The following is a 27613-nucleotide window of genomic DNA, read 5'->3' as shown; positions in this document are numbered from 1 at the left end:
ATGGAGTTGGAAGGGACCCCAAGGGCCTTCCAGTCCAACCCCCTGCAATGCAGGAACACAGAATCAAAGCACTCCCGACAGATGGCCATCCAGCCCCTCTTTAAAAACCTCCAAAGAAGGAGACTCCACCACACTCCGGGGTAGTGAATTCCACTGTCCAACAGCCCTGACAGTCGGGAAGTTCTTCCTGATGTTCAGGTGGAATCTCTTTTCCTTCCCCTTGAACCCATGACTCCTGGTCCTAGTCCCTGGAGCCGCAGGAAACAAGCTTGCTCCCTCACCAACATGACATCCCTTCAGATATGTAAACATGGCTCTCATGTCACCTCTCAAACTTCTCTTCACCAAACTAAACATCCCCAGCTCCCTAAGTCTCTCCTCGTAGGGCAGGGGTCTGTAACCTGTGGCTCTCCAGATGTTCATGAATGACAATTCCCATCAGCCCCTGCCAGCATGGCCAATTGAATCAGGGCAGGGGCTGATGGGAACTGTAGTCCATGAACATCTGGAGAGCCGCAGGTTGCAGCCCCCTGACATAGGGCATGGAGTCCAGACCTTTGACCATTTTGGCCACCCTCCTCTGGACCCGTTCCAGCTTGTCCAAATCCTTCTTGAATTGCGCTGCCCAGAACTGTACACAATAGTCCAGGTGAGGTCTAACCAGTGCAGAACGGAGAGGTACAATTACATCCCTCAATCTTGACCCCAGACTCCTATTGATACAGCCCAGAATCGCATTGGCTTTCTTGGCCGCCTTATCACACTGCTGGCTCACACTGCTGACCGACTATTCAGCCTTCAGGTTGATCCTAACACAGGAAGCAAGTCAAGGGTACGTCCAATGGACGTTATGGGTTGGCTCTTCCTTCCCTACACCATCCGCAGGAACAAGGCTGGAAGGGACAGCCGGAAGGGAGAGCTGGCATCTGAGCCTAATTCAGAAAGCTCCCCGATCGAATCTCTCCTATATTGGGAAGGAATCCTTGCTCTCAGAGAAGGGCATAATAATTCTGGCTTACCTTACCTGGTTCACCAGATAAGCCACAAAAACTCAAGTGGCAGAACGGGGGATCCAACCTGGTTCCCCAGATTAGAGTGCACCTGCTCTTAACCACTGCTCTGAACCACTATGACTGTGGCCCATGGACACTTGAGAATATCACAACCAGGTGAATTTGGGTTCCCCCCCATCCCCATCCCCATCCCCACCCCCCACGCCTCGCCCCAGGCTAACAATCTAGATCAGAGGCTTGGCACGCAGAATGTTCTGGGTTCAAAACCTCTGCCTGAGACCTGGAGAGGCATGGAGACGGGCTGTGGCTCAGTGGCAGAGCATGATGGGAATTGTAGTCCATGAACACCTGGAGAGCCGCAGGTTGCAGGTTGCTTAGTGTGCAGAATACCTCCAGTTAAAAACGCCAGGCAGTAAAGACTTTCGCCTGGAACTCTGGACAGCGGCTGCCGGTTGAAACAGGCAACACCAACTCGGGTGGTCTCAGGGTCTGACTCAATATAAGACAGCTTCCTGTCAGTCAATCTCCCTTGACCTGCTCGCGGAGACGCCAACTTCCTGCGAAGAAGGGTTTTCATTTGCGATTCCTTCCACGCAACCACGTGAGCCCCCCCACTTGTCATCTGAAGGGGTACAAGATACTGGGGCCCCTCTTCATTGGGAAGGACCCGGGTCCAAATTCCTGGGGCTGGAGAGACGCAAGCTCCCCCCGCCCCCGACACACACAGTTTTGTGTAACTGTTTGTGAAACCTCTTCGTCGGAGAGGACCTGTGTTCAAATCCTCTCACAGCTCACCGGGAGACTTCACAGTAGTCATGCATGCTCCACTTAATCAGCCCCACAAGGTCGTCATGCGGCTGAAACGAAGGAAGGAGTAAACACACCGGAAGACTGACGGGATAAGAGCGTGGTGGCGAACCTGTGGCACTCCAGATGTTATGGGCTACAATTCCCATCAGCCAGATGTTATGGGCTACAAATCCCATCAGCCAATTGGCCATGCTGGCAGGGGCTGATGGGAATTGTAGTCCATGGCCCCTTCCGCACCCGCAAAATAATGCGTTTTCAAACCACTGTCACAACTGTTTGCCAGTGGATTTTGCCATTCCACACGGCTTCAAAGAGCACTGAAAGCAGTTTGAAAGGGCATTATTCTGCATGTGCGGAATGAGCCCATAACATCTGGAGTGCCAAAGGTTCGCCACTACTGGGATAAGACAGGGATACACAGATCTTGTATTCAGTAAGGAAAATGTGAATGATTGTCGAAAGGGTTTCTCCCAAAGTAGAGCAGAGCAGAGAATGGCTATTCAGAATGCCCCCCTCGCCAACCCGTTGGCGAGTTTGTGGGGCTGAGCGTCCGCCCCCTCACCCGTCCCCCACCGGCTTTTTGCAAATGCCACCATCTCTGGACAGCCTCGTAGGAGGCCAGAGTGTCTTTGGGGGGCACAACGGGTCCTTTGTGAGCCGACAAGTAAACGCCACGTTACATGCAAAACGCATGAAAATTAAGCTCCAATGACCTTTTCCCTTCAAATTAAAAGCAGTTTTGCTGCGGAGGCAATTCCGAGTGGAGCGGTGCGTGAGCGTGTGGGTGTGTATACACGGAGGGGGGCTGGGGGCGGGGGGCTGAAGCCCTTTCTCCAAGCATCCTTCCTCCCAAGACCATCTGTTTGGCAGGCAGGCAGTAAGACTCTGATGGATGGATGGACCAACTTGGAAGAAGACACCTTTATGGGCATTCCTGTGTTGAAGAAGAAGAAGAAGAAGAAGAAGAAGAAGAAGAAGAAGAAGAAGAAGAAGAAGAAGAAGAAGAAGAAGAAGAAGAAGAAGAAGAAGAAGAAGAGGAGGAGGAGTTTGGATTTATATCCCCCCTTTCTCTCCTGCAGGAGACTCAAAGGGGCTGACAATCTCCTTGCCCTTCCCCCCTCACAACAAACACCCTGGAGGGTTAGGGTGGGGCTGAGAGAGTCTCGGAGAAGCTGTGACTAGCCCAAGGTCACCCAGCTGGCATGTGTGGGAGTGCACAGGCTAATCTGAATTCCCCAGATAAGCCTCCACAGCTCAGGCGGCAGAGCTGGGAATCAAACCCGGTTCCTCCAGATTAGATACATGAGCTGTTAACCTCCTACGCCACTGCTGTTCACTGTATCTCCACTATCTCATGTCAAGCGATCACCCACACAGGTCTGCACTCGTTGTGCAAAGAAGAACAGCTAAACACCTTGCTTTCAGAGACTACGTTGAAGTCTGGAAGGTACCTTGGCAGGGAAATGGGGAACGGATGGAGAAGGCGAGCCTCCACCGCCCGCCGTCCAAGCTTCACACACATCGAGGTTATAATGGAGAGAGCAGAAGTTCTCCTGGAACATTTAGGTTCTCACGGACCGATCGCTCTAGCCAGCCAGCCAAGCTACACCAAAAGTCCTTCCTACACCATCCCAGCCGACAGTTGATCGACCGAGAAGCCAACATTTTGTTATAACCCTCAGCAACGCAGCGGCTCGGATTTCCAGCACCAAACAGAAGCACCATACCGAAGTCAAAAGTTTCCGTACCAGAAGCACCCCAGCGCCTTCCTAGAATCACAACCAGAAAGCTGAGCTGAGCGTATCTATTTCGGTAATTGCCGTACAGCTCTCGCAAGCTCCAAGTCGCTATCTGGGATTTCTACACACACAACATATCTTGGGCTAAAGGAAGGTTAAACGAAGCTAGAATAGCTAGTAAAGGAATAAAGACACACCTTCATTTTGTACAATTCTATCAGATAAGGGAAGAATCAGGGGGAAGCCCAAACCAAGCACAAAAGGGGTAGGTGAAATATTCAGAGAAAATCAATAATAGTACAAGTATAAACAAAAGGTAAGTTAGAATAAGGGAGGAACTAAAATAGCTGCTGTCATTGACAATAGAGGATGGAGAACATATATTCAATGAATGGAGATGTATATTTGATAGATGTGTCCAGTTATAGATATCCATTATTTGGGATCCAGTTTTTTTTCAATTGTTCTCTTTCAATTCCATATTGAAAGGACTTCCCAAACGACTCAATGGGAAGTACTTTCTATATGGAATTGAAATTGAATTTGAAAAAAACTGGATGTACAAATATTGGATTCAATAACTGGACAATTATAAAATATACATGTATACATTCATTGAATATATGTTCTCCGTCCTCAGTGTGTGAGGCGCTGTTTTGTTCCTCTGTTATTTACATTACACACAATTTGGCTTGTTTTCATAAGTTAGAATAAGAACATAAGAGTGAAATAAAGGGAATTATACTAGGGGTAAAGGACTAGGGGGAAATAAAGGAGGAGATTAGTGATAAGAGATTAAATGTTATAAGAAATAGGCCAAAGAGTTGGTAAGGGTGGAGAGAAGGTATAGATGATAAGGGGGACAAGGTATGTTTGAAGAGGGGGTATATTTTTGGGGTAATTTCGAATGTCCACAGTGATTTATTGTCGAATTAGTAGGAGGCAATGTATAACGTGCAATGCGATGTGTGATTTGTGTGTGTTTGAATGTTTATTGTTAGAATGTCTAATATGTAATGTTCAATGCAATAATGTAATAATAAAACTTTTTGTTTTTTAAAACAAGAAGGTTAAAAAAGAAATATACACCATATCTGGGGAATCCAGAGGCCCAGAGACCTTCCCACTGAGAACTGAGAGTCAAGGTAAGAATAGGGGGAAGAAACAATTATGGGAGGGTGGGGTGGGGCGGAAGTCAATAGGGCCCCATCCCACGAGCCAGAACCCCAATAACTGCACACACAGCATGTGAGGAAAAAGATCTACAGCCAAGTCCCCCCCACCACAGAATAAAACCCGCGGTTCCACAATTCAGTGACTGTCACACAAGCAAACAGGGGGAAGTGGGGGGGGGGAATAAAGTGGGAGGGGAGGGAGGGGAGGGATATAAAGGATTAAGGATTGATAGTAAACTGAGCAGCAAAGTTAAGATAGATGCGGAATTTCATTTGGGAAATCCCTCTTTCTTTATGTATAGACAATTGCTCTCATCTGTAAATGTATGTAACACCCATACCTTCTTAGTCCCTTTTGGAAAATGGCAATAAAAACAATATTTAAAAAACAACACACACATGCCAACAGATCTCCCTCAAAAACCAGCATTTGAATTCACCCCCCCGCCTCGCGCCACCGTTCTGTGGCCGGCCACACGTGCAAACACAACCCCCCCCCCCCAAAAGCAACCTTAGAATGAAACCATCAGCAAGATTAAACAAAAAGGATGGATGGGATGGAAAAGGGGGGAGAGGGAAAGAGGAAAGATGTTTTCAGAGGTCCAGTGGAATAAATCCCAAAGCAGGGAGAGTTGGAGTTAAAGGGACGCCAGAGGACACTATGAAAAAAAATAACCAGACTGCTTACACTTGTGGGACAGCCGTCCATCTCCAGAGCCCATTCCCAGCGACCCGGCCTGCCTAGTGGAATCCTGGAAAGGGCTCCGTCCGCCCAGAGCCACGCTGAGCTCTCCAGCGCAGGAGGTGCCTCCTCCTCCCCATTTCCTCCAACCTCCAGCCGGATTCTCTGCCGTCTGCGAGGCAGTTTCCACCCAGAGAGCAGCTGCCTCCGCTCTGAGGCGCGCTTGGCAGACGGGCAAGGACAGGGCGCGTCCAAGGAAGGCACCCTCCTCTCCGCCTCCCTGGATGGGCATGCCTACACTGCCCCCCTCCCTCTGGGAGCCTGGTGCCCTCCACAGCTGGGAAAGGGGGCACATCTCCGCGTCTGCTGGGTTCGAGGTGCTGGCTCTCCAGCTCCGGCCTGGCTGGTACCCAGGGAACCCCCTTCAGGGTTCAAGGCATGAGTTGAAGAAGAAGAAGAAGAAGAAGAAGAAGAAGAAGAAGAAGAAGAAGAAGAAGAAGAAGAAGAAGAAGAAGAAGAAGAAGAAGAAGAAGAAGAAGAAGAAGAGGAGGAGGAGGAGGAGAGGAGAAGAAGAAGAGGAGGAAGAGGAGAAGAAGAGGAGGAGGAGGAGGAGAGGAGAAGAAGAAGAAGAGGAGGAGGAGGAGAAGAGGAGGAGGAGAGGAGGAGAAGAAGAGGAGGAGGAAGAGGAGAAGAAGAAGAAGAGGAGGAGGAGGAGAGGAGAAGAAGAGGAGGAGGAGAAGAAGAGGAGGAGGAGGAGGAGGAGGAGGAGGAGGAGAGGAGAAGAAGAAGAGGAGGAGAAGAGGAGGAGGAGGAGAGGAGAAAGAGGAGAAGAAGAAGAGGAGGAGGAGAAGAAGAAGAAGAAGAGGAGGAGGAGGAGAGGAGAAGAAGAGGAGGAGGAGGAGAAGAAGCAGAGGAGGAGGAGGAGAGGAGAAGAAGAGGAGGAGGAGGAGGAGGAGGAGGAGGAGGAGGAGGAGAAGAGGAGGAGGAGAAGAAGAGTTTGGATGTATACCCCGCCTTTCTGTCCTGTAAGGAGACTCAAGGTGGCTGACAAGCTCCTTTCCCTTCCTCTCCACACAACAGACACCTGGTGAGGCAGGTGGGGCTGAGAGAGTTCCGAGAGAACTGTGACTGGCCCAAGGTCACCCAGCAGGAATGAAGGAGTGCGGAAACACACCTGGTTCACCAGATAAGCCTCCGCCACTCAGGTGGGGGATCAAACCCAGTTCTCCAGCTTAGAATCCACCTGCTCTTAACCATGACGCCACGCTGGAGGGTGGCCTGGAGTGAGGAAAGGGTTGAAGACCCCTATGATGCCCACCCCTTCAAGCCACTCCGGCATCAGAGGAATCCCAGCAGGCACGTCTGGAACTGGGGGGGGGGGGGGTGCAGAGGGCAGGATTTTGCAAACTAGCTCCAGGTCTTGTGATCTCGGCCAACGGTGCAAATACATTCCTCAAAAGGCAACAAACAATGCAGAATTATTTGAACCTGGAAGCACTTTAGATCTTCCCTGAGCCCAAGTTCTCTTCATCAGATCTGGCTCTTGGAAACTCCTGCTTTCAACGGCCCCTTCCGCACACGCAGAATAATGCACTTTCAATCCATTTCTACAACTGTTTGCAAGTGGATTTTGCTGGCATCTTGATGCCACCCGCAGATGCAGGCGAAAAGTCAGGAGAAAAGAAAATGCTACTGGAACACGGCCACACAACCCGGAAAACCCACAACACCCTATCTGAGCATGAACCGGGTCAAGAAGGGGAAATGCTGCGTCACCACACGTTTCAAAGGAATCTACCTTCGTACCATTCAATTACTACCTGGATTCTAATTGTGGGCTTTTCTCTGAGTTGGATTGTGGGCACTGACTTAGAATTTCTTTAAAGGAATTCCTGCACCAGAGAGTTGACAATGATTTAACTAAGCAGAGCCTCCCCATCCAGAGGCAGTCTACCTTGTGCTGGTTCCAGGTATTTTGCTGCAACGGAATCGCTCCTGGCCCCATGCTGCTCCCGAGTCCTGGCCTGGCCTCTACAACGTCACCATGGGGGCCTGGGTGGGACGAGGGGGGTCGGCAGTCCCAGTAGACGGCAGAGGTATAGAAAGGGGGGAAAGCACCCCCACCCTGGAACGCCCCACCACGCCCCCGGAACGCCCTTGCCACGCCCTGGAATGCCCTGCCACGCCCTCACAGGGGAGTGAGCCCGGTGCATCCTCCCCCTGTCCCCTTGGAGCTACGCCTCTGGTACATGATGCTGGTGACCTCTTCCAGGAGACACCAGTGCAGGGACCTCCTTGTGGCCAGAGCATCTCTTTGGATACAGGACACAACAAAAGAGGCTGATGTTGGTTCTCCATCCCTCGGTTCCTGAGCATGGAGCCCACCACGGGTGAAGGGGCTTGGGGGAGCCACGGCTCAGCAGCCGAGCATCTTCTGGGCATGCAGAAAGTCCCCAGTTCAATCCTCAGCCCCTCCACTTAAAGGACCAGACAGTAGATAATCTGAAAGACCTCTCTAGCTCAGTGGCAGCTCCTCTGCTTGGCATCCAAAAGGATCCCAGTTCAAACCCCGTCATCTCCAGCTAAAAGGATCAGGCAGCAGGTGATGGGAGAGATGAATGGTGGTCTGATTCATATAATCCTACAGTTGGAACAGACCCCCAAGGGCCATCCAGTCCAACCCCCTGCCGTGCAGGAACACACAATCAAAGCACTCCTGACAGATGGCCATCCAGCCTCTGTTTAAAAACCTCCAATGAAGGAGGCTCCACCACACTCCGAGGCGGCGCATCCCACTGTCGAACAGCCCTGACGGTCAGGAAGTTCTTCCTGATGTTTAGGTGGAACCTCTTTTCCTTCCCCTTGAACCCATGGCTCCTGGTCTTAGGCTCTGGAGAAGCAGGAAACAAGCTGGCTCCCTCACCAACATGGCATCCCTTCAAATATCTATCATGTCACCTCTTAACCTTCCCTTCTCCAGACGAAACATCCCCAGCTCCCTAAGTCTCTCCTTGTAGGGCATGGATTCCAGACCTTTGACCATTTTGGTTGCCCTCCTCTGGATCCGTTCCCACTTGTCAATATCCTCCTTGAATTGCAATGCCCAGGCGTAGGAGGTTAAGAGCTCGTGTATGTAATCTGGAGGAACCGGGTTTGATTCCCCGCTCTGCCGCCTGAGCTGTGGAGGCTTATCTGGGGAATTCAGATTAGCCTGTACACTCCCACACACGCCAGCTGGGTGACCTTGGGCTAGTCACAGCTTCTCGGAGCTCTCTCAGCCCCACCTACCTCACAGGGTGTTTGTTCTGAGGGGGGAAAGGCAAGGAGATTGTCAGCCCCTTTGAGTCTCCTGCAGGAGAGAAAGGGGGAATATAAATCCAAACTCCTCCACCTCCTCTTCTTCTTCTTCTTCAAACTGTACACAATATTCCAGGTGAGGTCTAACCAATGCAGAATCTTCCTGTGCCTATAAGAAGGGGCCACAGCTCCGTTGGCGGAACATCTGTTGGGGTTCCAGAAGGTCCCAGGTCAATCCCCACCGTCACCAGTTAGAAGGACCAGGATGGAAGGGAAGGGAAAGTCCTCAACCTGAGATCCCGACTCAAAGACACCACAGCTCTCTGTTTGCAAAGGCTCAGCAAGCCTGTTAAGAACAGGACTTTCGGGAGGTTAGAAATTCATAGGGTCACCGTGAGTTGGAAGCAACCAACTCACATATCCCACCCCACTGCTGCTCTGAGCTGCCCACAGTTTACCCTCACAACTGCCTTGCGAGGTAGGTTTTCGGCAGAGAGAGGCCCAAGATCACTCCATGGGCATTGTGGCCATCAGTGGCTTCTAACAAAATGGTTGGGACCTTAACCAGATCTGTAGGGCCGGTAAGACAGAGATTACCGGGCTTTTGGTTAAGGCAGCCCGTGAGTCTGATCTATCTCGCTGGCCTCCCAGCCTTCTCAGTTTTTGGCATCCCCTCTTCTCCATCCCGATAGTTAATCATTAGGGGTGCCCCAAGACATTGGGATGAGGGGTTTTAGGAGCAGCAGTGGCGTAGTGGTTAAGAGCAGGTGCATTCTAACCTGGAGGAACCGGGTTTGATTCCCCGCTCTGCCGCCTGAGCTGTGGAGGCTTATCTGGGGAATCCAACACATGCCAGCTGGGTGACCTTGGGCTAGTCACAACTTCTCAGAGCTCTCTCAGCCCCACCTACCTCACAGGGTGTTTGTTGTGAGGGGGGGAGGGCAAGGAGATTGTAAGCCCCTTTGAGTCTCCTGCAGGAGAGAAAGGGGGGATATAAATCCAAACTCTTCTTCTTCTATGATATCTGTCTGCCATCTTGCTTTACTGCATTTTATTACAATTGGTTAAAGTTTTAAGCTAATTTATTATAATTTATATTAAATGTTTTTATTAGAATGTGTGTAAGCAGTGGTGGGATCCAAAAATTTTAGTAACAGGTTCCCATGGTAGTGGGGTTCAAACAGTGGCGTAACGCCAATGGGGCTGGGCGGGGCACGACGGGGACGTGGCCGGGCATTCCGGGGGCGGGGCATTAATCATTTCTCTGTTACTGAAAAAAACTCTTACTGTAAACAAAAAAGTTCCTAATTCCCAGCTGGTCTCTTTCTGTCCATAATTCAAACTCATTATAGCAAGTCCTATAGTCTGCTGCCAACAGAAACAACTACCTCTCCTCTAATTGACTGCCTGTCAAATACTTAATACTTTCAAATACTTAATTTTGTTTCTAGAAATCAAAAGAAGGAGACTTTCCTTCAACAAGGAACTTGACCATATTTCTAAAACATGTTTTCAAAACAGGCCAACGGGGAGAATGATCCCGTTTTCTACCTTCGCTAACCAGCCACATAGGAAACAACAGGACTTTATGATTTTTGGACCTAGTGGAATTTCTAATGGAAAAGCAGACCCAATTAGTAGCCCCCTCTCGGCACACACAAATAATTAGTCACCCACTCTCGGGAACTGGTGAGAACCTGCTGGATCCCACCTCTGGATCCCTTTGGCCGGGAACCCTGGGAAACTCAAACCGCCCAACTTGTGATCTCTAGCCGAGACTCTACATGTCACTTTTCAGAGGCCTCCGAACCCCTTCGCTCCGTGAGCCCAAGTACGTCAGTATCACTTGGGTGAGACTCCTGACAGCCACTAGCTAAGGCCGGGTCCGTTTACAAACAGAGGCCGCCTGGAACTCCTCTAAGACTGGATGAGTTATCTGCCCTACACACATGACACACACACACACACACACACACGACACAACCACACAACCACACACTTTTCCTGCTTGCTCAGCTGAAACCGGCAGGCACGGCACCACACTGCCTCCTAGTGTGAGACCAGCCTCAAAGAGATAGACGGCGAAACACTTTCCAAGCCCGGCGTAGGAAAAACAGCCGGAGCTGCAGCCGTGGGTCCAGATTGATGATGATGAAGGAGACAAAGATGAAGACGAAGACAAAGAGAGGAGGAGAAGACAGGAGGAGAAAAAGAAAAAGGAGAAGGAGGAGAAGGAGAAGAAAGAGGAGGAGAAAAAGAAAAAGGAGGAGGAGGAGGAGGAGGAGACAGGAGGAGAAAAGAAAAAGGAGAAGGAGAAGAAGCAGGAGAAGAAAGAGAAGGAGGAGGAGGAGGAGGAGACAGGAGGAGAAAAAGGAGAAGGGGAAGGAGGAGATGAAAGAGGAGGAGGAGGAGAAAAAGAAGGAGGAGGAGGAGGAGAGGAGAGGAGAGAGGAGAAGAAAGAGAAGGAGGAGGAGGAGAAAGAGGAGGAGAAGACAGGAGGAGAAAATAAAAAGGAGAAGGAGAAGAAGCAGGAGAAGAAAGAGAAGGAGGAGGAGAAGACAGGAGGAGAAAAAGGAGAAGGAGGAGAAGAAGCAGGAGAAGAAAGAGAAGGAGGAGGAGAAGACAGGAGGAGAAAAAGGAGAAGGAGGAGAAGAAGAAGGAGAAGAAAGAGAAGGAGGAGGAAAAAGAGGAGAAAGAGGAGAAAGGAGCAAAAAGAGGAGGAGAAGACAGAGGAATCATAGAGTTGGAAGAGACTAAATGGGCCATCAAGTCTAACCCCTTGCCAAGCAGGAACACACAATCAAAGCACTCCCGAGGAGGAGGAGGAGGAGGAGGAGGAGGAGGGGTGGTGGTGGTGGTTGGATTTATACTCCACTTTTCTCTTCTGTAAGGAGTCTGAAATCTACTTACAAACTCCTTCTCTTCTTTTCCCCAAAACAGACACCTTGTGGGGCAGATGTAGCTGATTGAGTCCTGCAAGAACTGCGACTAGCCCAAGGTCACCCAGCAGGCAAAGGAGCGGGGAATCGAACCTGGTTTTCCAGACTAGAGTCCACCTGCTCTCAACCTTGACACCACGCTGGGTCTCTCGAGCATTCAAGGGCCAGCACCTGACAGTTCGGTTGGGCTCTGACCCAACTGATGAGAACATCTGGGGTGTTTCCACTAGGAAGGTCCGTCTAAATCTGAGCTGGAGCAGCCAAGACGTTCTCTGTGAGCGAACCAGGAGTGAGTCCAGGGCAGGGCTTCCCAACATGGGGTCCGTGAGCACGACAGCACCTGCTAATGTAACCCCCATGCTCAGAATGGGTTGACCCAGTAAGGGGTGGAGACTCAAAGCAGCAGGAGACTGCAGAGCTCATGTAGTTTGGAGGAGACGAGGCTACCAGACTCGGACCTTGGTTTGTAGAAGCCCTGAACACCTTGCTAAGGTAACTGCAATGTTGTTGGGAACTAGTGGGAAGGTAGTTGTTTATTTTTGCTATGTTGTAAATGTTGGAGTTTATTGTTTCAGGGTTTCTTTTTGTGGTTGTAATGGGTGAGAGTTCTCCTGGAAACCTTCATCATGTTGAATCCTGTTCACCAAGCCCTGGGAGTCTTCAGGAGCCAACCCCCTTGCAAAGAAGAATTGGACTTGGCAGTATCAGTAGACTGTAACTAGAAGGACTTGAAAATGCAACCTGAACAGGACCTTGAAGTGTGATGTTAAATGTTGATGTTATATGTTAAGAAAGTAAACCATTTTGTTTTAAAATTTGTTGTTGCAAACTCATTCCAAGTTCTGCCCCACAGAACCCACAGATAGAGGTTACACTAACACCTTTTTAAAACACTCGTGGGGGTCCATTCCAAGGAAAGGCTCTGGTGGGCGTGGCAGATCTGATTGGCTGTACAGATCATAGTAACAGTGCTTTATCAACACTTCTGCATTGACATTGGTTTGGTTTTCTTACTTTTTTCCCCAGTGTATTTTTAAAAATTATTCTTTTCGTCTTCTATATTTGGGCTTCCTTTGTATGTGTGTTTGTGTGCGTGCCTCTCCCTCCTGTGGTGGCCATTTTGTGCTTGGCTCCGCCTCCTGCCGCGGCCATTTTGCGGTTGCACCCATTACCCTACATCCGAATTCTGGCACGCTCAAAAAGATTGGGAACTCCTGTTCTAGAGACGCGGCCATGAAACGCTTACCGATTCCTCCGAGCTTGTCTCTATGGCTACAAGATTTTGATCCCAGATTACTCGGCAACAACTTTAAATAGCCGATTATTTTTAAAACAGACCACTCAATTGCTATCCATTTTTCACAGACTATCCAAAAAGGCAGGGTTTCACTTAACATAAGCCAGGGGTATCAACCTTAGGCCCCAGATGTTTGTGAACTACAATTCCCATCAGCCCTTGCCAGCAAGGCCAATTGGCCACACTGGCAGGGCCTGATGGGAATTATAGTCCATTAACATCTGTAGGACCAGAATAACCTTGTGACGAAGAGTTCTTCCTGATGTTTAGGTGGAATCTCTTTTCCTGCACCTTGAACCCTTGACTCCTGGTCCTAGTCTCTGGAGCAGCAGAAAACAAGCTTGCTCCCTCACCAACATGACATCCCTTCAAATATCTAAATATGGTTACCTCTTAACCCTCTTTGCAGCAAACTAAACATCCTGAGCATCCTAAATCATTCCTCGTAGACGTAGGGCATGGATTCCAGACCTTTGACCATTTTGGCTGCCCTCCTCTGGACCCGTTCCAACTTGTCAATATCCTTCTGGAACTTGTCAATATCCTTCTTGAATTGAATATCCAGAACTGTACACAATATTCCAGGGGAGGTCTGACCAATGCAGAATAGAGAGGTACCATTACATCCCTCGATCGAGGCACTATACTCCCACTAATACAGCCCAGGATCGCATTTGCCTTCTTGGCCGCTGTATCACATTTCTGACTCATTTTCAGTTTGTGGTCTACTAAGACGCCCAGATCCCTTTCGCACGTAGTGTTGTCTAGCCAGGTGTCACCCATCCTATATCTGTGCGTTTCATTTTTTTCTGCCTAAGTGTAGAATCTCACATTTATCGCTGGTGAAATTCATTTTGTTTGTTTTGGCCCAGCTCTCTAATCTGACCAGGTCACTTTGAATCCTGCCCCTATCCTCCAGAGTAATAGCTACCCCTCCTATTTTGATTGACATGACCTCTATTCCATCATAGAGCACTGGGCCCCGGACAGCCCTGCGGCACCCCATTCGTCACTTCTTCCAGGATTATTTTTTCCCAGATTCTGGAAGGAATAAGCTGGTTCCAGGTGAATTCCATCTAGATTGGGAAGCTGAAGTCCCTGACCTCTGAACCCCACCCCAATATGCAGCCATAGGAAACCCATCTTTGACAGGTTCAATGTCAGATGGTGGGCCAAAGCCAACTGTTATAAGAACATAAGAACATAAGAACATAAGAACTAGCCTGCTGGATCAGACCAGAGTCCATCTAGTCCAGCACTCTGCTACTCGCAGTGGCCCACCAGGTGCCTTTGGGAGCTCACATGCAGGAGGTGAAAGCAAGGGCCTTCTGCTGCTGCTGCTCCTGAGCACCTGGTCTGCTAAGGCATTTGCAATCTGAGATCAAGGAGGATCAAGATTGGTAGCCATGTTCAGGGGGGGCCCAGGAATGCGCCAGCCCCGGTCCTAGAGATCTGGGTATGTGTGAGTGTAACCTCTATCTGTGGGTTCTGTGGGGCAGAACTTGGAATGAGTTTGTAACAACAATTTTTTTAAAAGTAGTTATGGACTACTTTCTTAACATATAACATCAACCATCAACATTTAACATCACACTTCAAGGTCCTGTTCAGGTTGCATTTTCAAGTCCATAAACCACAGGTGTCAAACTCGCGGCCCTCCAGATGTTATGGACTACACTTCCCATCATCCCCTGCCAGCATTATGCTGGCAGGGGATGATGGGAACTGTAGTCCATAACATCTGAAGGGCTGCGAGTTTGAAAAATATGAGCCGATGGAAGCAGGAGAGGTCAGCTCATACCTCCGTTGCTCATCCTGTTCCCTAGATACGACGCGGCCTCCAACTAAAATCTCTTTTGCCCAAAGTGCCTTTGCTCCTTTGCTTCTGCCTCGGCCTCTCTGGACTCCGTTCCACCCTGAACAGCTTGCCTGCCGGGTCCTCGAGGCATGCTCCGGTCGCCGTCCGGCTGCCCTTCCCCAGGGCCATAAAATAGCAGCGCACGGCAGGGAGCAAAACAAACAAACCAGCCGAGTGCCGCTGCCGTTGTTTGCATGCCGACCCTGCCCACTTCCTGGGGCTCCTCCGACTTTCCCCCCACAGGGTGGCCGTGCCTGGCGGTTGCTAGAATAGAACGGAATCCCTGGCAAACAAGGGGGTCGAACGCCCCCAACACCTGCGCCCGTTGTATCTAGGGCAGAAGGAGAGAATGCAGCCGGAGAGCCTGAAAAGGCAAAGGGAGGAGGAAGATGAAGAAGAAGAAGAAGAAGAAGAAGAAGAAGAAGAAGAAGAAGAAGAAGAAGAAGGAGAAGGAGAAGGAGAAGGAGAAGGAGAAGGAGAAGGAGAAGGAGAAGAAGGATAAGAGGAGGAGGAGGAGGAGTTTGGATTTATATCCCCCCTTTCTCTCCTGCAGGAGACTTTGGCTTTCATAGGCCCCTTTGCCCTTCCCCTCTCACAACAAACAATCTCTGTGAGGTGGGTGGGGCTGAGAGAGTTCCCGGTGAAGCTGTGATCTAGCCTAGCGTCACCCAGCTGGCGCGTGTGGGAGGAGTGCACAGGTTAATCTGAATTCCCCAGACAGGCCTCCACAGCTCAGGCGGCAGAGCTGGGAATCAAACCCGGTTCCTCCAGATTAGATACACGAGCTCTTAACCTCCTACGCCACTGCTGCTCCTTGGGGAGAATTAGGGGGGAAATTATACAGTACACATAAGTTTGATTGTAGAACTGGCTGCCGGGGCGGCGGGGGCGGCGGGGGCGGCGGGGGGGGGAACTCCCTGCCTGTCTTCAAGAAGCAGCTGCACAAACACTTGCCTGGGATGCTCTAGGACAGTGGTGGCGAACCTTTGGCACTCTCCAGATGGTTATAATTATAGCTCTGTCATCTCTCGCCAGCATGGCCAATTGTCCATGCTGGCAGGGGCTGATGGGAATTGTAGTCCATAACATCTGGAGTGCCAAAGGTTCGCCACCACGGCTCTAGGATAATCCTGCATTGAGCAGGGGGGGTGGACTAGATGGCCTCTGGGTCCCCTTCCAGCTTTAGGATTCTATGATTTGTCTTGTGGGTGGCCAAGGGCAGACCCGTTTCCTGTGCAAGCCCAAAAGGTTGTGGAGGCCCCAAATGTGGAAACGTCAGCTTTGCCCCGGAGTTGCCGCAACCCGTCAAAGGGCAGCTGGGGAATTTCTTGGAACAACCTTGAGTGAGGACTTCCAACTGTTTTTATCTGCAACTCGTGGGGCTAACCAGCGGGCCTGACTTGGGAACAACTGATGTAGGGCACCGGGAGGCTCGGAAGAGGGGCCGACGTTCTCTGTACTGGAGGTTGCGGTGCCTATTGTCAGAACTGACGGCTACCTTTTCGTTGCGTGCTTCTTGTGACCCTCTGATGGATTTCGTGTGTGTAACCCCCATGCTCAGAATGGGTTGACCCAGAAAGGGGCGGAGACTCAAAGCAGCAGGAGGCTGCAGAGCTCATGTAGTTTGGAGGAGACGAGGCTACCAGACTCGGACCTTGGTTTGTATAAGCCCTTAACACCTTGTGCAGCAGTGGCGTAGGAGGTTAAGAGCACGTGTACCTAATCTGGAGGAACCGGGTTTGATTCCCAGCTCTGCCACCTGAGCTGTGGAGGCTTCTCTGGGGAATTCAGATTAGCCTGGGCACTCCCACACATGCCAGCTGGGTGACCTTGGGCTAGTCACAGCTTCTCGAAGCTCTCTCAGTCCCACCTATTTCACAGGGTGTTGGTTGTGAGGGGGGAAGGGCAAGGAGATTGTCAGCCCCTTTGAGTCTCCTGCAGGAGAGAAAGGGGGGATATAAATCCAAACTCCTCTTCTTCTTCTCTTCTTCTTGTTAAGGTAGCTGCAATGTTGTTGGGAACTACTGGGAAGGTAGTTGTTTGTTTTTGCTATGTTGTAAATGTTGGAGTTTATTGTTTCAGGGCTTCTTTTTGTGGTTGCAATGGGTGAGAGTTCTCTTGGAAACCTTCATCACGTTGAATCCTGTTCACCAAGCCCTTGGAGTCTTCAGGAGCCAACCCACTTGCAAAGAAGAATTGGACTTGGCAGTATCAGCAGACTGTAACTAGAAGGACTTGAAAATGCAACCTGAACAGGACCTTGAAGTGTGATGTTAAATGTTGATGTTTGATGTTATATGTTAAGGAAAGTAAACCATTTTGTTTGTTTTTAAAATTTGTTGTTGCAAACTCATTCCAAGTTCTGCCCCACAGAACCCACAGATAGAGGTTACATGTGCAGCTGAGTTTATTCCATTGAGAGATCTGAGATCGCGACACTTTGCCACAAGGGCACTGAGACGAGGGCTGCCTTCGTCAGGGCCCGACAGCCCCGAAGAGGGGCAAGAAGGCCAAGAAGGCCCGGAGCCAGGTCGCCGTGCCCCGCCTCCTGCTCAGCCTTCCTTAGTCCCACTCTCTGGGCAGAGATCGCAGAGCAAGGGCATGGCGGAAGCATCTTCCCTCAAGAGGGGCAGACAGAGGGACGTCCCTGGCATTCTCGTCACTGACCCAAGGTCCTCACCCACTGGCACCTTCCCGTGAAAGGGACACCTCTCTGTGAAACTCACACCCGTTAGCCAAAGTCCCCTCCGGAGAGGAGCCAGGCGCCTGGCTCACCTCTGCCCCACAAAGTTGTCGGGCCTTCGGCACGTCTTCCCCATCCCAGACGCGCGGCCCCACTGGCATTCGTCACAGCAGCACGCTAGCTTTTCGAAGGGGCCAAGGACTGGCAGGTCATGGGATTCCACACACACACACACACACACACACACACACACACACACACACACACACACACACACACACACACACACACACACACACACACACACACACACACACACACACACACACACACACACCCTTGTCAAACAAGAAGCTGCTGCATTGTGTGTGCCGAGAGGGGGTTGCTAATGGGTGATTTTGCCACGGGATTTTTGCCTTAGTTACGCCCCTCCTCTCAGCAGTAGCGCGCAGAACTTGAAGCAGTCTAGCAGGAGGTGCACTGGCGTGCAACGCAGCCCGCGCCATGCGCGGTACTGCTTTCCACCTGTTGATTCACGCAGATGCTGCGTCCTTGCTGGCACAGCCCCGCTTTGTGGAATGCTTCGCCTCTAAAAATGTTCGGCTATGCCTCAAGCAGTTCTGCCGGGCCTCTGACCCACTGGCGCTACGCCACTGTTTGAATCCCACCACCATGGGAACCTGTTACTAAAATTTTTGGATCCCACCACTGGCCATAGCTTAGTTCTGGATGACTCTGAATCCAAAGTCGTCTCCTTCTTCCTGATAGAATCGTGGAATCCTACAGTTGGAAGAGACCCCAAGGGCCACCACTGAGAAGGTCCCTACTGGCTCAAACCACTGAAGGTCTATCTAGTCCAGCCACGTGCCTCACACAGAGGCTGACCAGTTTCTCTGGAGATCCAACAACTGAGCTTAGAGGCCAAGTCCCTCAGAGGAACCTCAGAAGAGCCCCGCTGGATCAGAGTCCATCTAGTCCAGCCTCCTGTCTCACACAGTGGCCAGCCAGTTCCATTAGAGACCCAGCAACAAGGCACAGAGGTTGAGGATTTCCCTGATAAGAACCTCAGAAGAGCCCTGCTGGATCAGACCAGTGAAGGTCCATCTGGTCCAGCCTCTTGCCCCACACAGCGGCCAACCAACTACCTTTAAGAAGCCCACAAACAGGATATCTGGGCCAACATCCTCCCAGGAGTGTCCCCCAGGACTGAGACAGAGGTGGCCAGTGTAGATGTCCATCATAACTAGCTGCCACTGATAGCCCCGCCCTCCATAAATTCATCCGCTCTTCCTGTAATGCCTTCATTTTTTTTCCATTCCACATTTAATTTATATCCCGCCCTCCCCCGAAGGGCTCAGGGCAGCTAACAACAACAGCGAACAAACAATATAGCATAGGATAAGCAGCAACAACCACAAATCAAAATATAACAAAATCAACAGCATAACAATATATCACAGCGATACACAATAAACAACAAACAAGATGGATATCGATAAAAACGGATATAATAATAAAATACCATTCAATTTAGATTTCACTAGGGCGATTTGACACATCAGAGTTGATGTCTGCCACCGCATCCAGTGGCAGCGAGTCCCACAGTTAAACTACGTGCTGTGTGAAGGAGTTACTTCCTCATGGCTGTCCTGACTCTTCCACCATTCAGTTCCAGTGATTATTCCAATGGTAAACAATGGGGGGAGGGGGCATGTGGCGAGCATGTGTGTGTGGGGGTCTTCTGAGTGCTCCTCGCATCTGCAAATTCTCCTCTGCAAATCCTTTAGGACAGTGGTGGCGAACCTATGGCACGGGTGCCAGAGGTGGCACTCAGAGCCCTCTCTGTGGGCACGAGCAAACAGAGTCCCCCCCTCACATCTAGGCTGGCCTGGGCCGCTGGGCTCGATTATTAGCATTAAACCTAAGACCTAGTTTTGGGGGAGCAGTGTAGGTAACCCTGTTAAGCGCTGTTAAACTCCACTGATTTTCACGCGAAGAACTAAAGCACGATCCTTTACCTGGGAATGAGCTCGGCTGCTGGCAATGGGGCTTGCTTCTGAGCAAACCCTCCTAGGGTCGTGATTCACCCGTTGGAAGAGTTGCACGGTTGCTTCAAAGCAAAGCCACCGACTACCCTCAAGCTTACTCCCGAGTAACACATGCCTCGGAGCCAACCGTTTTTTCTAAACTAAAACCTCAGTATTCAGGTTAAGTTGCCGTGTTGGCCCTTTGTGATAAATACGTGGGTTTTGGGCAGCAGTTTGGGCACTCGGTCTTGAAAAGGTTCACCATCACTGCTTTAGGATTTGTTTCTGATCTCAGAGCCGAGGTGCGGGGAAAACAGCAACTTCAGTTGGATTCCTCAGGCCGGGGCTTCGGCAAGGAAAGGGTGCCTCCTCTCTTCCTCCTTTCACTCGTCTTTCCTGGCATTAACATTTCAAGGCTAATAACTCTGCCTCATAATGCGTGTTCTCTCCCTCAGGCGCTCGTATATTTCATTTAACTCGATTCCTGTTCGGATGCTGCACCGTGCGTTCCTTACAACATTGCCAGCCGTTCCCAAAAGCTTTCAGGTCAGGCGGCCTCGCTGAGGAGCCCCACTTGGTGGACGCTGTGGGGTGACTTTCAAAGTGCAGCGCCTGGGTCAGAAGGGGGTCAATCGGCAACTCCCAGCCAGATGCCCCACGACTTCCGGAGATTTCAGTCCGGTCCCTTCCGCACAGGCAGAATAATGCACTTTCGATCCACTTTCACAACTGTTTGCAAGTGGATTCTGCTCTTCCGCACGGTAAAATCCAGCTGCAAAGTACATTGAAAGTGGATCAAAAGTGCATTATTCTGCATGTGCAGAAGGGGCCAGAGGTGGGATCCAACAGGTTCTCACAGGTTCCCGAGAGTAGGTGACTAATTATTTGTGTGTGCCAAGAGGGGGTCACTAATGGGTGATTCTGCCACGTGATTTTTGCCTTAGTTGCGCCCCTCCTCTCAGCAGTAGCGTGCAGAACTTGAAGCGTGCATTCGTTTCCCGCCCAAGGACCGGCACAGCGGCTGCGTCCTTGCCACAGCCCCGCCCAGGAATGTCCTGCCCCCAGAATGCCTGGCCACACCCCCGTCGTGCCCCACCCAGCCCCATTGGCGCTACGCCACAGTTTGAATCCCACCACCATGGGAACCTGTTACTAAAGTTTTTGGATCCCACCACTGCAAATACCCCCTCGATGTGAAGGACACCAGCCTTAATGGAGAATTTCCCCAGGCAATGCTCCAACTTTGCTTTCTCTTTTTGGGGTAAGGGCATATTAAAGGAGAGGAGGAACCCAGAAACAGAAACATAGAGCTGGAAGGGATCCCATGAGTCATCTAATCCACCCCTCTGCTCTATGCCCAGAGGAAGTCACAAATTCTCCAGGATTCCTGCCTTGGGGGGAAAATTCCTTCCTGAGTCCAAAGTGGCGAATGACATTATCCTGGGCATGCAAGGAGCAGCAGTGGCGTAGGAGGTTAAGAGCTCGTGTATCTAATCTGGAGGAACCGGGTTTGATTCCCAGCTCTGCCGCCTGAGCTGTGGAGGCTCATCTGGGGAATTCAGATTAGCCTGTGCACTCCCACACATGCCAGCTGGGTGACCTTGGGCTAGTCACAGCTTCTCGGAGCTCTCTCAGCCCCACCTACCTCACAGGGTGTTTGTTGTGAGGGGGGAAGGGCAAGGAGATTGTCAGCCCCTTTGAGTCTCCTGCAGGAGAGAAAGGGGGGATATAAATCCAAACTCTTCTTCTTCTTCTACATGAGCCAAGCACCGACCCACCCCTTCCTGCCCCCCCCTCAAGATTTGCCTAAGTACACAGAGTCAGCATTGGCGTCAGATGGGCATCTAGCCAGTGCCAGATAAACCTAGTAGCAAAAGTAGAATACGCCTCACACTTTCAAGTGCCCCACGCTAAATATTTGCCAGCTACCTGGTGAAACTGGCATCTCTCTGCATTCTCGTGCTCTCGTTTGCGTGTCATGCTAAAGCGAGGAAAACGTCACTTTGAAAGTGTCGTTTTCTTACTTTGGGCATCTGAAATTGATACCGGCGTGTAGGTGATGCTATTACTGATGTATCAGACATTTGTTGTACTATTTGGCTGCACAGCAAATGAAAAAAAAAAGAATCACTTCACTAGGCAGGTAGATAGATGTGCATTTTTTAAGCTTTAGGGCCCATTTAAAACATATGCTACAGGTTCTACACTCGCTTAATGTGGGCCGGCATTCACAGCACTGGGGCAGATTAACAGAAGGACCACCTATTTCCATAAAAACGCACCTGGTTACTAGGAGGACCCAGGGAAGGAGATCTCTATACATCTGGTAGGCACCCAGGTGGGAGATTCTCTGTGGTAACACCAACGCCCCTTCCACACATGCAGAATAATGCACATTCAATCCACTTTCACAATTGTTTGCAAGTGGGTTTGGCTATCCCGCACAGCTGCAAAGTGCATCGAGAGTGGGTTGAAAGTGCGTTATTCTGCATGTGCGGAAGGGGCGTGAGACTTTGGAATGCTCTTCCTACAGAAGAAGAAGAAGAAGAAGAAGAAGAAGAAGAAGAAGAAGAAGAAGAAGAAGAAGAAGAAGAAGAAGAAGAAGAAGAAGAAGAAGAAGAAGAGGAGGAGGAGGAGGAGGAGGAGGAGGAGGAGGAGTTTGGATTTATATCTCCCCTTTCTCTCCTGCAGGAGACTCAAAGGGGCTGACAATCTCCTTGCCCTTCCCCCCCTCACAGCAAACACTCTGTGAGGTAGGTGGGGCTGAGAGAGCTCTGAAGACCTGTGACTAGCCCAAGGTCACCCAGCTGGCGTGTGTGGGAGTGTACAGGCTAATCTGAATTCCCCCGATGAGCCTCCACAGCTCAGGCGGCAGAGCTGGGAGTCAAACCCGGTTCCTCCAGATTAGATACACGAGCTCTTAACCTCCTACGCCATTGCTGCTGCTCCAGAATGCCCGGAATGCCCCCTCCCTGCTCTCCTTCTGTGGTCAGGTGAAGACGTTTTTATTCGAAACAGCTTTTAACATCTAGATTTTGGCAAGCAGCATTTTAGGTTCCATGGGTGTATTTTAGTGATTTTTTAAAAAAAGGTTCGGTATGATTTTATTGCATTTTATTACCTTTTATTGCACCATATTTGGTTTTGTTTTTGCCAGTTGTATTGCTACGGTATTGTTGTATGGCACTGCAGTTTGGAAGCCACCCTCAATATGGCTACAGCCAGGTGGGATAGAAATACTTTGAATAAATAAATAAATACATGCATCCAGCCTCTGCTTAAGAACTTGTAAAGGAAAACCCACCAGCTCCCAGGGAAGTCTGTTTCACTGAGAAACCACTCAGACTGTCCGAACGTCCTTCCCAGCTAGGTTATTGTGGGGTTTCCAGGTTGCATGGCCGTGTTCCAGTAGCATTTTCTCCTGACGTTTCGCCTGCATCTGTGGTTGGCATCTTCAGGGGATCTGATGGTAGCAAAACAAGTGGAGTAATGATACCTTTGGAATGTCCAGGGTGGGAGAAAGAACCGTTTGCATTAGTTAAAAGTGTTAAGGGTGCAATTTGCACGGGTGATTTGCATTTAAGTGCAATCCACACATTTTAGCATATGTATGTAACGCTGAAGTTGCATAATAATTCCATAATTTAACACATGCAAATCACACTTGCGAATTGCACCCTATACACTTGTTAACCAATGCAAATGGTTCTTTCTCCCGCCCTGGACATTCCACAGGTCTATATACTCCACTTGCTTTGCTACCATCAGATCCTTCGAAGATGCCAGCGACAGAGGCAGGCAAAACGTCAGGAGAAAATGCTACTGGCACACGGCCATACAACCCAGAAAACCCACAATACCTCCGTGATTCTGGCCATGAAAGCCTTCGACAATACACTGAACATCCTTCCTAACATTTAACTGAAAAAATATTTTGATTTCATTTCAGCCCACTGGTTCTGTTCCAACCTTCAGGGGCAACCGAACAATAACTCTGCTCCATCTCAGACCTGGAGCCAAACCAGGTTTTGGGTTGTTGTTTTTTTTTGCAAAATCCCCTTTAAGAGGAGTGAAGGTGAGACTCTGCCTAATATAAAAAGCCTGCAAAATTCATCTGTGCAGTGTTCCTGTCTTAGATGGTAAATATTTCAGGAGTGAAGAACATGTGTAAAAGTGTACATAAATATGCAGCACGAAGGAGTACCTGGGGCAAAGTAGTCCTGTCGCAGCTTGGTGTAGTAAAGCAACAGTAGCCGAGCCAATTTCAACAGAAGAGAGATAAAAAACCCAATGTTTGCTTACACAATACTATTATAGTTTTCACATGACTCTCCTTCAAGGCAGCACGGCGCAGTGGCTAGAGGGTCACACTACTAGGATCTGGGTGGCTTGGATTCAAATTCCTGCTCTGCTAGGATCTGGGTGACCTTAAGAACATAAGAACATAAGAACAAGCCAGCTGGATTAGACCAGAGTCCATCTAGTCCAGCTCTCTGCTACTCGCAGTGGCCCACCAGGTGCCTTTGGGAGCTCACCTGCAGGAGGTGAAAGCAATGGCCTTCTGTTGCTGCTGCTCCCGAGCACCTGGTCTGCTAAGGCATTTGCAACCTCAGATCAAGGAGGATCAAGATTGGTAGCCATAGATCGACTTCTCCTCCATAAATCTGTCCAAGCCCCTTTTAAAGCTATCCAGGTTAGTGGCCATCACCACCTCCTGTGGCAGCATATTCCAAACACCAATCCCACGTTGCGTGAAGAAGTGTTTCCTTTTATTAGTCCTAATTCTTCCCCCCAGCATTTTCAATGGATGCCCTCTGGTTCTAGTATTGTGAGAAAGAGAGAGAAATTTATCTCTGTCAACATTTTCTACCCCATGCATAATTTTATAGACTTCAAAACCTTGGGCCACACTCAGTCGGACCTGCATCACAGGGTCGTCGTGAGAATAAAGCTGAAGAGGGGAGCGTGATGGAAACCGCTTTGAGTCCCGAGCAGGACAGAAACAAAGTAAAAATAAAGTCAACAAAATAAGCAGGAACCCCACCTTTGCATTTCCTCTAGTGAAGAACTCTGTGAATCTCACAAGCTTTCACACTCCCAGAAAGATAGTTCCCCCTGATAGTTTTAGATCCCAAAACAACCAGCCGAGTCCCTCAGTTCCAAGGACATCCACCCAGAAACAGCTACAGGGCATAATTTCCAAAAGTGCAGGAAGCAGAACTCAGATCTTGCCAGGAGGTGCCCGTTTTGGGGGGTTTGGAGGCACCAGCGCCACCCCTGCAAGGTGGTTCTGGCACTTTGGACATGTTGTGAAAAACAGAGAGATCTCCAGGGATGGCAGGGATCACCAATGGCAGGATGGGGAATGAAAAAGATGCTAGCACAAGCAGTGACGGGTCGCCACGGCCCCTTCTGCCGTTATCTGACAGCGCAAGGGGAAGTAACGGGGATGTTTGCGCCCATCTACCGCTGCTGGCCGGGTACAAACCAAATGACCCCCTGCTTGCCTTGATCTCAACCACCAACACACCATCCAGAATCTTTCCTGGTCAGTTAAATGGCCAGTCCCCTCCTGTATATGTAACCCCCCTGCTCAGAATGGGTTGACCCAGAAAGGGGCGGAGACTCAAAGCAGCAGAAGGCTGCAGAGCTCATGTAGTTTGGAGGAGACGAGGCTACCAGACTCGGACCTTGGTTTGGATAAGCCCTTAACACCTTGTTAAGGTAACTGCAATGTTGTTGGGAACTACTGGGAAGGGAGTTGTTTGTTTTTGCTATGTTGTAAATGTTGGAGTTTATCGTTTCAGGGTTTTTTGTGTTTGTAATGGGTGGGAGTTCTCCTGGAAACCTTCCTTATGTTGAATCCTGTTCACCAAGCCCTTGGAGTCTTCAGGAGCCAACCCACTTGCAAAGAAGAATTGGACTTGGCAGTATCAGAAGACTGTAACTAGAAGGACTTGAAAATGCAACCTGAACGGGACCTTGAAGTGTGATGTTAAATGTTGATGTTTGATGTTATATGTTAAGAAAGTAAACCATTTTGTTCTTAAAATTTGTTGTTGCAAACTCCTTCCAAGTTCTGCCCCACAGAACCCACAGATAGAGAAGAAGAAGAGTTTTGGATTTATATCCCCCCTTTCTCTCCTGCAGGAGACTCAAAGGGGCTGACAATCTCCTTGCCCTTCCCCGCCCTCCACAACAAACACCCTGTGAGATAGGTGGGGCTGAGAGAGCTCCAAGAAGCTGTGACTAGCCCAAGGTCACCCAGCTGGCGCGTGTGGGAGTGCACAGGCTAATCTGAATTCCCCAGAGAAGCCTCCACAGCTCAGGCGGCAGAGCTGGGAATCAAACCCAGTTCCTCCAGGTTAGATACACAAGCTCTTAACCTCCTACGCCACTGCTGCTCCTAGAGGTTACATATACACTCCATGTCTGGAGGCAGAAGGATTTGCGAGGGGGAGGGCTGCATTTTCCTTCCTCTGCCCCCCAAGCTTGCAGCATTTCATCCTTTGCGCCGAGCACGGGCAGAACTTGAGCCCAGTTTGGTCCCGGGCCTGCAACTTTTGGGGAGTCGAGAACGGGCCTCCGCTGCCTCCTTCTGCAGAAGAAGAGCCCTGCAATGCAGCCGAGAGTGAAGTTGCGCTGCCGGCGGGGAGGGCCGGCAGCTGCCTCCGGGACCCTGCGGGAAGGCGCCCACTTTGCAAAGGAGCCAGAAGTGAAGCAGGAGGAAGGACCTTTGAAAAGCGAGAGAACTGACACACGCAGGCAGGCAGGAGCCCAGAGAAAGAGGGCACTTTTGCACATCCTGAATTAATGTACTTTCAGTTGACTTTCTACTCACGTTAGTGATGCTTTGCTAATGGGCTTTGCCATTTCACACAGTCAAATCCGGCTGCATTATTGACGGTGCATTATTCAGCATGTGTGAAAGTGCAGAGAGAGAGAGAGAGAGTGAGTGAGAGAGAGAGAGAGAGAGAGAGAGATGGGAAAGAAAGATGCCCCAGAAGATCTATAAAGGACAGCCAGAACTGCACAGTGCAGAAGGGGGGAGAGAGAGAGAGAGATAAAGAGAGAGAAGTCCAGAAAGAGAGAAAGGGGAAAAAGAAACCGGGGAAATTGCACAGAAAGGGCGGCGTGGAGGTTAGTGGCAGCTGTCAAACAAAGTCACTGCGCGGTCCTGACAAGTGGACGGAGCAGGCCGTTCACATCTGGGAGGGACCCCACACACACACAAAACTCCACTCTCGAATGGCCAATATCCTGAATGCCATGCAGGTAAATATAGTGCAAAAGTGCAACAGTGCGGTACAAACATACAACTCTCAAAGACACACAACCGGCACCAATTGGCATATACATGTAGGGATTCTCCCCTATGACAGTAAGTCACTGAATGGCCCTCTTGAGAACACATTCCTGCAGTGCCTCTTTAATTCAATGAGGACCATCGCTCAACAAAGTACTTCCAATGCAACCCCCCAAAAAGTGGGGGAGAGAAGAAAGCATCCTACCTGTAGCGTGTCCGAGCAGGGGGGCGCATCCTCCGCCTTCAGGAAGACCTGCTGTCCCCGTCTGAAAAATTGAACGGCAGCAATGAATATGTGGTGCAGTATCAGGACCATGCTCGGCTCTCTGCCTCTCTGCCGGAGCCGGGAGTCTCTGCCAGCCCTCTCGCCTGCCTCTCGCCTGCCTGTGCCCTCCTCCTCCTCCTTCTTTCCCTTCTTCTCTGCCTCCCTCCCTCCCTCTCTCCCGATGCCGCTGTCAGACACCAACCGGGATTGTCAGCCGCACCTGCTCCGGAGGGTGGCCGGAGCGGGGGGGGACCCGGCCCTGCTGAAGCCCGCAGAGGGGCAGCCCTGGGCCCAAAGCCTTCGAGGGACTCCTGCAGACTTGGCCTCCTGGCAAACCCTGGGAACAGCCCGCAGTTGTGGCTGCCTGCTGCAGAGGGATTCTTGGGTGCAGAGCAGTGGGTGCAGAGGAGACGGCACCAGAGGTGGGATCCAGCGGGTTCTCACCAGTTCCCGAGAGTGGGTTACTCATTATTTGTGTGTGCCGAGAAAAGGTTACTAACTGGGTCTGCTTTTCCGTTAGAA

The 27613-nt window shown here is 50.3% G+C and overlaps 1 protein-coding gene across 1 annotated transcript; it reads right to left on the bottom strand.

Annotated features, from left to right (window-relative positions):
• Positions 1 to 2745: 2745 nt before the first annotated feature.
• LOC125430737 (uncharacterized protein DDB_G0271670-like) lies at positions 2746 to 27142 on the bottom strand. Its single transcript, XM_048492905.1, has 5 exons — positions 27032 to 27142; positions 25938 to 26216; positions 15190 to 15314; positions 5839 to 6233; positions 2746 to 2891 (listed from the first exon to the last, which is right to left on the bottom strand). The coding sequence occupies exons 1-5, from the start codon at positions 27140 to 27142 to the stop codon at positions 2746 to 2748; spliced, it is 1056 nt and encodes a 351-aa protein (XP_048348862.1).
• Positions 27143 to 27613: the final 471 nt, after the last annotated feature.

This window comes from Sphaerodactylus townsendi, linkage group LG04 (genome assembly GCF_021028975.2).
Source record: "Sphaerodactylus townsendi isolate TG3544 linkage group LG04, MPM_Stown_v2.3, whole genome shotgun sequence".
Taxonomy (NCBI): Eukaryota; Metazoa; Chordata; class Lepidosauria; order Squamata; family Sphaerodactylidae; genus Sphaerodactylus; species Sphaerodactylus townsendi.
The sequence above is the reverse complement of the archived record's forward strand: the minus strand, read 5'-3'. Positions and strand labels throughout refer to the sequence as shown.

Bases quoted from the DNA above. Each gene is read 5' to 3' on its own strand.
- LOC125430737 (XM_048492905.1), bottom strand. From the start codon at position 27,142: ATGGTCCTGATACTGCACCACATATTCATTGCTGCCGTTCAATTTTTC. The intron at 26,217-27,031 runs GTAGGATGCTTT...TCCTTTGCAAAG, and splicing joins CCTGCTCGGACACGCTACAG to TGGGCGCCTTCCCGCAGGGT. The intron at 2,892-5,838 runs GTTCCCTGGGTA...CCTGCAGGAGAG, and splicing joins TGCCTTGAACCCTGAAGGGG to AAAGGGGGGATATAAATCCA.